The 9449-nt window shown below is 35.2% G+C and overlaps 1 protein-coding gene across 1 annotated transcript in view; it reads right to left on the bottom strand.

Annotated features, from left to right (window-relative positions):
* Positions 1-1159: 1159 nt before the first annotated feature.
* IPO7 (importin 7) overlaps positions 1160-9449 on the bottom strand; it is a 57207-nt gene continuing 48917 nt past the window's right edge. The window contains exons 20-25 of the mRNA XM_044258799.1: positions 9135-9230; positions 8256-8476; positions 7956-8161; positions 6556-6762; positions 4237-4353; positions 1160-3448 (exon numbers count right to left, since the gene is read on the bottom strand). Of these exons, the coding sequence (XP_044114734.1) occupies positions 3351-3448; positions 4237-4353; positions 6556-6762; positions 7956-8161; positions 8256-8476; positions 9135-9230 (945 nt within the window). The 3' untranslated portion in view covers positions 1160-3350. The remainder of the gene's footprint in view (positions 3449-4236; positions 4354-6555; positions 6763-7955; positions 8162-8255; positions 8477-9134; positions 9231-9449) is intronic.

Raw genomic sequence — 9449 nt, 5'->3', positions numbered from 1 at the left:
CTGGAAGGGTGCCTGGGAGGCTCAGTGGGTTAAGCCTCTGCCTACCGCTCAGGGCATGATCTTGGTTGGTGTCCTAGGATAAAGCTCTGCATCAGGCTCTGCTCAGCAGAGAGCCTGCTTACCCCCCTCTCTCTCTGCCTGCCTCTCTGCCTACTTGAGATCTCTGTCAAAATAAATAAAATTGAAAACAAACAAACAAACATGGAAGGGTATGTGTCTGTTACTTCACAAAAAAGTTATTTAAAAGACACTTTTTCCTTACATATTAATAAAATCCTGGAATTCTAGCTAAACACCTAGTTTCCCTTTTTAAGAACCACATTCAGCAAAGTGCTATTACAAGAGTGGCCAACCTCATCAAAGGTAAAATGCAGAATTCAGGAATACTTAAAAAAAAAAGAAAGTCACAGAGATCTTCACCAAAATTTAAATGATATAAAACAGAACTGGACATTCATGTGATGGATGTTTTAATGTAATTTTAGGCCATTCATTTCACAAACACTTATGGAGCGCCTACTATGCTTAAGGCATTGTGTTAGATCTTCCCAAAGACATGGTTGTATTAATACAGTTCTTAATGACTTTTTCTTCATGCTTGCTTCAGGGCCTACATCTAGGGCTGAACAGAAGCATACAATCGTGTAAGGCTGTAGTCTAGCCAGCCCAGCTCTACACTCTGGTCTCTTCCAGAGGAGAGCACAGCAGTCACTATCTTGATAAGGTGTGTAGCTTAGCAATCATCATTTTATTACCTGGAGAGAAACAGATTAATAACTTCCTTTAATAGTGATCAACGAATAGCTTTTGGGAAAAAAAAAAGACGGCTTAAGTTTAACAAAAAGTGAAGATTCTACGCTGTCAGTCATTTGACAAAACAAAAATTGAAACCCAAACAAAATCAGAACTTCCATAAATTAAATAAGTTACAGGTTAGTGAAACTGTGGGAAAGACTGTATATTAAATAATATCTACATGCAACCCATTACAAGTCTGTAAATACTCATCCAAAGTCCTACACCCTTATTCAGAAGCACTGACAAATATCAAGGTGCATAATCTGTAAGAAACTATAATTTGATGTTCAATTTAAGGGAATACTGTAAATAAATGATATATATATTTGATACATTAGAAACTAACACTTGAAAACTAATATAATTTAAAGGTCTTTAATTTCAATTACAATCTATAAATGGAGATTAGTTTGGATTGTATGACAGAGGAGACAATAAAACTTTTCTCAAAGACATACCAGTACATTTTCTTAGAATAAAAGCTCAGCAAATGAGAATTTTCATACTGTGCATGGGAATAACTAAAACCTTTATTAGATATGGTTTTCCAATAACAATGTGAAAATTGGAATTATCAATTCAAAGAGCATTGAAGTCTGAAGTTTTTTAAAAAAGTAGACTAGATATTAAGGGATAAAAGGTAAAGGAAGACAAAAATGTTTAATACTATTCAATATATCCCCTCTGTACACAATGTTGCATATATACAACTACTCCATTTTAATTTTATTGATTTTATATAATAGTGAAATCCCCTTAAGCAACCTAGGGTATACAGATGGTGTCCAACTTGGGGGAAAAAAAAGTAGAAACACACTTGATTAACAGTTTTCACCCACACATTTTAGACAGACAATTTTTTTGTTTGTTTTTTGCCAAGATTTTCATAGTAAATTCATAAATATAGTAAATACTTTCACTCCTTCAGTGTTAAAATAGAAAACCAAACAGTGCCAACAGTAGTGGCTTAATTATTGGCATACAAGAAAAACACAACACCAATGGGTTTTCTTCATTATGCATTTTAAATATCAATATGTGCATTTGTTTCATTTTTACAGTTATAAATTTCCTAGTCTGTTATAGACAACAGCATTTAATAGTTTTGAATCCATTGAGATGTTGCTTTCAATTTGAAATATTGTGTGTGTACATGTATATAAAAAAATAACCCAATGTATGACTCATCTGACAGATGTTTAAGATCAATAAAGGCTTATTTTTCAACATGCAGTTAGGAGAGAGGGAAGCAAGCCAACCTCTCCACATTGTCTTTGTTGCTGGCTTGTTTCTGCAGTGGTATCAATAGTGGTTTCTGGAGGGAACCGTGTGCCTTCAGCCTAGCTATTTAAGAGAAGATACCACAATCAAGAGGGGTAAGGAAGAAGGGGGGAGGAGAATATGAGCAGGTGTTAAATTTTAAAAGTGTGCATTTTGCACTCTTCTAGGTACAGAATAAAAACAGGCCAATGAGGGAAAAGTTTTATAATTAGGAAAAAACTGCAATCAAATCAAGACGTAATAGCCGAATTAAGTTCTTTTAATAGATTGCATATATAGATGTTTAGCCATACTCTTTGATCAACTCTTTAAGAGTAAAACTTTATATCCAATTTACATGCTTCAAATATCACCTTTCTTATTTGATACAGTAAGGTCTTGTATCCAAGTCTCCACTTGTACACTGAGAGCTTTAAGAAAAAACAGGACACAGAGGGAGTTGCCATTTTTAGCAGCAATGAAATATCACTAACCCCTTTTAACATACCGAATTCAAGTCACTATCAGAGGTGAGTGCACCACAAAGTCACCAGGTACAAAATTGCTATTTCATTTTTAAATTAATAACTTGAAATTACCCTGCCCCCCACCCCATTACATCCCTTCCTTTTATAAACAGCAAACATTTTGCTATTTTATACATAGGCTAGCAGGCTTGTTTCAATATGAAAGTGCTAATTCATTTACAGATTTTTTTTTTTAATCAGTTATGTAGTGCTACAATAAATGTCCAATAATCTACATAGGAACAATCTTTGATGAATGAAAATGATGAAGTTTGAATAAGGCTATCGATTACCTTATCTTATTTACATATAAAGAATAGATAACCCAATGGTGAGGAAGAGACAGAAATCGGACAAATACTCATAGGTGTAAAAATTACATCTACCTTTGAGCTTATACTGTAAATGAGACATTTTAAGTAGTCCTGTAGCCCATGCCTATTTTTTCCTCAGAAAAAGAAAAGCTGCCTTCATGACATCCCCTCGTTTCAGATTTCCACAGTGTCACGTGAACTTTCAGTCAGAATCTTACTTTCTTCAAAAAATAAAGAAAATACCACCCCCAAATTACCACCCTCCCCCCCAAAATCCCTCTGGTTTCTTTTTCAGTGCCAAGTTGCATGATCAGGTCCCACCTCCTGGGTTTTTTTGTCCATCTATTGATCAATTAGTTTAGAGTAGATAACATGAACCAGTTCTGGAACCGCTACTAGGAGGAACACAAGCTCTTCACTACAATCACACAGCAGGAAAGAAAGTGATAACTCAATTCATCCCTGGTGCCGGGCCTCCAAAATTGAAAGAACTTGGCACAACTGGAGCACTGAATTTGTATCCTCCATGCTTCTCAATCATTTTGGATTCTAAAAAAACAAGTAAGTGAAAGTTTAAAAGAATATTTAATCATCTTTACTACTTTGGAGAACAGAAGGAATTGACAGACATTAACAAAAGCTTAACCCACTTAATAAACAGAAAGTTCCAAAGTTGTCCTCTCCCTCCTTCTCTTGTATAGGAGTAAGAGAAGGGAAGATGTACATTATAGAGAGAAGATAAACCCTCATGTTATATGCAGTAGACCTCTTAGCCAACTTTCACTTCCTGATGGTAAAAAGAAATCTTTAAATACACCCTTCTGAGTCCAATACTGAGTTAGAACTCAGTCTTCAACAAAGGGAAGAACAGCTAATGAATCTAAATCTAAATATAAAATACCTTAGAAATTTGTGCCTTCCTTGTAAGGAGGATACTTTTTTTGAATATTAATATAACTAATAGTATTAAGACCTACAGAAAATTGTTAGGCTGTGTATTATCTAAAATGTCCTTTCCTGAAATGCATATAATACTTCTAAGAAAATGCACAGTTTTCATAACCTAAATTTTTTTTATACTTTTAATAGAATTTTCTACTATCAAGCCATCACCAGGAGCTTGAGCAACTTTATCAAAGCTATTTAGCACACTGAAACTACACTTAAAGTCAGTTAACTATGGCCAAAAATAAAACTCATTTCTACATTTCATTCTTCCATAATTCCAATAACCTGCAACTGTAGATTTATACAATTTTAAATCATTTAATATAAAATGTTAAAGCTGTATTAAGTCATCAATTGCATTAAAGAGAGTTTGTGGTCAATTGACATACCATGGGCTGCTCTTCTTTGATCAGCCAGAGTTGCTATATCCTGTAACTGTTTTCTTTGTTCTTCATTAAGACCGTGAGTCAAAGCCTGATACCACACAGGATTACGATTTTGTATAGCTATCAAAAAAAAAAAAAAAAAAACAAGGGGGAAAAGGGCAATAATATGAAAGGCCTGGCAGTTCCTTATAATATGTTCCTTCTACTTCACCTCCAGTTCTGAAATTCTGATGTACTTTATATTTTCCCAGAAGTAATTTAAGTTACTTTAAGTTATTTGTGAAACAAAAGATAAAGGGGAAAAAAAAAATTCCGGTTTGGCTATATGCTACAAAAAAATCTAATCATTATCATACTTCATATTTCCAGCAAATAAGAAATCAGCTTGGGGCGCCTGGGTGGCTCAATTGTTGAGTGTCTGCCTTTGGATCGGGTCATGATCCCTGGAATAGAGTCCTGCAGAGCAGAGAGCCTGCTTCTCCCTCTCCCACTCGCCCTGCTTGTGTTCCTCTTTCACTGTGTCTCTGTCAAATAAATAAAAAAATAAAATCTTAAAAAAAAAGAAAGAAAGAAAGAAAGAAATCAGAGCTGAATCCAGCTCTTTTCTTTTCTTTCTTTCTTTTTAAAGATTTTATTTATTTGACAGATAGAGATCACAAGTAGGCAGAGAGGCAGGGAGAGAGAGAGGAGGAAGCAGGTCCCTGCTGAGCAGAGAGCCAGATGCAGGGCTCCATCCCAGGACCCCGGGATCATAGCCTGAGCAGAAGGCAGAGGCTTTAACCCACTGAGCTACCCAGGCACCCCGAACCAGTTCTTATATTATTAAGTAACAAAGTAGGGAAACTTTAAAAGTAAACCAACCTGTATAAAAGACTCAGAGTTAAAAGCAACTGATCAAGGCTACCTTGGTTAGAATTCTCAAATTCCAAAATTAAAAAACAAAAATCAGAAGCATTAAGTACATCAAGAAAGGAGTGAATGGTTACAAAATAAATGCCTTATTTTGTTCTGTGCTGCCTTGTCAAAAACTTTCCTTAAATACATCTACTGTCTTTTTCCAATGGTAGTTCTGCAGTATTGAAATGCTCACCATTTTATATTATAGCCTAAATGGTTAACAAATTTTGCCAGCATGTGACAAGATCAGGTATTAAAATCTCAGTGTTTCATAAAAATTATGCACTAATAAATTGACATATAAGTGTATCAAGTCCGACCATGTATTTCTCTATTTCAATTAAGCAGCTATATAAAGGGGTAGGTGTCTGCTGAGTCAGAGAAAAAAGTTCTCTAGAAAGACTTTCCACAAAAGAAGTTTTTAATACAGTAATTCCATGACTGAAAACTGATTTCCCCATGTACCAGATGGCAGGGTTTTTTGGGGGGCGGGTGGGAAATTAAGGGGATTAAAGGACATCTAATCACATGCTTTTCTATTTCTACTTCACTGCACTTACTATTCACAGGCCCTCTACTATAAGCCATCCTTTGGGATTAACATGTATATAAGTCTATAAAATACAAAGTCACAGACAAAACCAAGTCAGTAATTCATGGCACCCAATCAATTCTTGATGCCTGCCATGTAGCTCAGAAACCATTCCTTTGTGTTTCTGTACCTTGCATCATAATTGGTTTGTCATGGGTTTGGAAGACTAATGCCTTGGTTATCAGAGAATTTATTCCACATCAAAGTTCTCATAATACATAGGAATGATAGAAGAGTTATAACTCTGTGGAGAAAGGGTGTTTCAAATATAATGCCAATTTTAATTTCTTAAGTTGGGCAGAACAGAGATGTTATATTTTGTTGAAGTCCAAGTAAAGGATGGCAAAGGCACATACAATGTATTACAGGAAAAAAAGGGATTCTAAGACCATTAATATTAAAAATGGTCAACTTCTCAGAAAGTTAACTGTGGTTTTAGCTGGAGGGGAAAAGAAAGATACACATACATAAACACACAACAAACAGATACAAAAGTGCATACTTCTGGAGAAAGCTGAAAGAGAAATCAGAAGTGGGAAAGGGGAATTGTCATTGTATAAATTTTGAAATATACTACTTTCCTATATGTGCATGTTTCAATATGATAACTTAAATAGAAGTAAAGTAATAAAATGAGGAAATGCTCTACAACTCTATGGCAACAATAGTAACTTTGGATACTTCAGCTACCAATCCCCTCAATCAATCAAGTTTGTGTTTGATATACCTAAAATCCCTTCTTTAAGTGACAGACACAAATAAGAACAGACAAGTACAGAGAAATGGATCATACAGAGCTATCTGAATTACACATCTTGCATAAGTCAACTTACTTTGAAATATAGCTTTAAATATCTGATACTCATCAACAGGGTTATCTTCATCATCGATGATTGTGGAATAGCCTTCCAGAGCAGTCTCCTCAGCATCATCCTCTTCCCAATCTTCATCATCTCCATCCTCACCTGCTTGCTTAGCCAAAATCTCCAAATATTCTTGCCCGTCTTCATCAATATCATCTTCATCACTCCCCAGTTCCTCTGTAAGTCATAAATAGGTACATTTGTTAACAATGAAGTATTCTCTTACTCAACAAACACAGTGATCACATTTAGTAAATTACAAATCACAACTAAATAAATTCAAGTTCCAGAAACTGGTGTTTAAATACAATATTCTGTGGCGCCCCTAGTTGGTGCAGTTAGTTAACCATCTGACTCTTGGTTTCGGCTCAGGTCACGAGATCAAAATCTAAGCTGGGGTTCGCTGAGAGTAAAATCTGTTTGAGATTCTTTCTGCCCTACCTTTTACCCCACCTACTCCTGCTCTGGTGCTCTCTTTCAAATAAACAGTTAAGTAAATACAATATTTGGGAATAAGTAGTATAAAAAAAAATCACAGAAATCCAAGAAACCCAACCACAATTCCTAATACCAGAGGTTTGAAAAAGGATTACATAATATGAGATTCAGCACTTGTGCTCTGGGCCTTATGGTATATACCAAACCAAACACCAAGAGTAAAATAATATAGCTTTTTTTTTTTTTTAAGATTTTATTTATTCATTTGACACAGAGAGAGATCAGAAGTAGGCAGAGAGGCAGGCAGAGAGACAGGGGGAAGCAGGCTCCCTGCTGAGCAGAGAGCCTGACATGAGGCTCAATCACAGGACCCTGAGATCATGACCTGAGCTGAAGGCAGTGGCTTAAACCACTAAGCCACCCAGATGCCCCTAAAATAATATAGTTTATCTTATACCCACAGAACATTTTTTGTGAGTTTTTATTTAAAAGGCCAAGTTGGTGAATGATAAAAGGCAAAAATGGCAATACCTATCTTATTCTGAAACCATTATAATAATTTCTCTTAACCAACATTCTATCAATTTATACTCTTGTAGACTGGTGTCTAGAGGAAGGAATATATTAGCCAATGTCTAATCAAATTAATTTTATGGTACAGGTATACTCAGGTTTTAGCACTAATAAATGATAGATGTTTCAACAGCAAAAACTATAAATGGCTAGAAATGCTTTACATGTCATGAGACCTAGCCCAAGTTCTGCCTTCACAGACCTTATCTTCTAGCAGGAAGATAAGGTAGTCTCTCTATGAATGAACAAACATGAAAGCATTTGCATATGATTCCACATTTCTTTAGAAGGTTTAAAAAAAAAAAAAAAAAAAAGTCCAAACTAGGTAAGTTTGGCTTCTTCCACCACCAATCCCTTACCAGTTTCATCATCATCTTCAGCTTCATCATCATCATCACTGTCATTCTCGTGTTCTGCATGGCAGGCATATGCTCTTTTTAATCCATTAAATAAAAGGATAAAAGCTGGCAAAATCTGTCCAGAAACCTGATTTAAAACTTGTGGTATTTGTTCCATATCAATAAGAGCACAAAGACCCAGAACACACATCTTTCTGTCATGAAGCCTAAAAAATAAAATAAAGATTTTCTTCTTTTTTTTTTAATAAGCAGAGTTTCTCACAAAGTTAAATAAACAAAGATCCAACATGTGTCACTTACCCTAAGAAACAATCTACATCATTAAGCCACTGTGTAATAAAATGATTTGTAACTGGTTCAACATTATTAGGGAAGCGAAGATTTTCTAAGGTGTTGAGAAGCAGGTGTGGATTATAATACAAAGCCGCAATGGCAACTTGCAGGCACATTGTCCGAAGTTCACTCGTCTTCACCTCTCTTGTCAGTCTCTCTAAAGCTGCTTCCACAAATAAGGGAATGCACTATAAAGAAAGACAGCAAAATATTCCAAAACCTTAAGTGACAGCAGTCTAACCATCCTACCATATTAACTGTTGCCTCAACTAACCTCTTTTTGTCTTCATTAGATAACCTAATAGTTTTTACTATTGAGGCATTTACTGAGAAATCTAACTTTAGAGAAGACAAGTCTTCACCAGGCTATCAGAGCCTCATCACGATAGCTAGCTGGATTCACACTATTCTTACTGACTAATCTTACTGTAATAATCACTTCACACTATATGTATCTGTATCAATTCATATCATACACCTTCAGCTTATATGATGTTGTATTTCAAATGTATCAGTAAAGCTGGAAACTGACCATGGAAATTTAACAACTAAATCTATCTTACTGTAAAGTGATAATGTGGCAAACAATAAGCTCACAGCCAACTATAAATCTTACCATGCATGATAACAAACAGCCATAAAACTTGTCAGTCATATTTTCATACATATTTAAAAACATGATCATTATATATTGGTTAAATTGTAGACCAATAATTAGAAAGTGTTATCTAGTGTCGTAATAAACAATAATAAACAAAATACACAACTGTCCCAAAAGAAAGAAAAGTGGAGACAAAGATTCTATGAAGCCTCAAATGGGAATCATAAATACTTAGCCTCACTGACCTGGTCAATGCCACGCCCTTTGCATTGTAGAATAATGACCTCTAACAATTTTGCTGCATGACACTCTGCATCTTCTCCTGCAACTCCTGTAAGAACCTGATCAACAGAGAAACAAAAAACTGCAATAAGGCATCATGAAACCTTTAAATCAGAGAATACCTGTCCTCCGTCTATAGTCTCTGGAGTTTTTAAGATACTCTAATTAATATAAATCATTTTACAATATTCATTGTACAGACACAGATCTAAAGCAACTGTGAGGATTTGGAGTTACTGGTTGGCTGTATCTCAGCAATCCCACACCTTAGTCTACAT

The sequence above is a fragment of the Neovison vison genome, chromosome 7 (assembly GCF_020171115.1).
Source record: "Neovison vison isolate M4711 chromosome 7, ASM_NN_V1, whole genome shotgun sequence".
Lineage (NCBI taxonomy): Eukaryota > Metazoa > Chordata > Mammalia > Carnivora > Mustelidae > Neogale > Neogale vison.
Note: the sequence above shows the minus strand (reverse complement) of the source record. Positions and strands in the feature narration are given on the sequence as shown.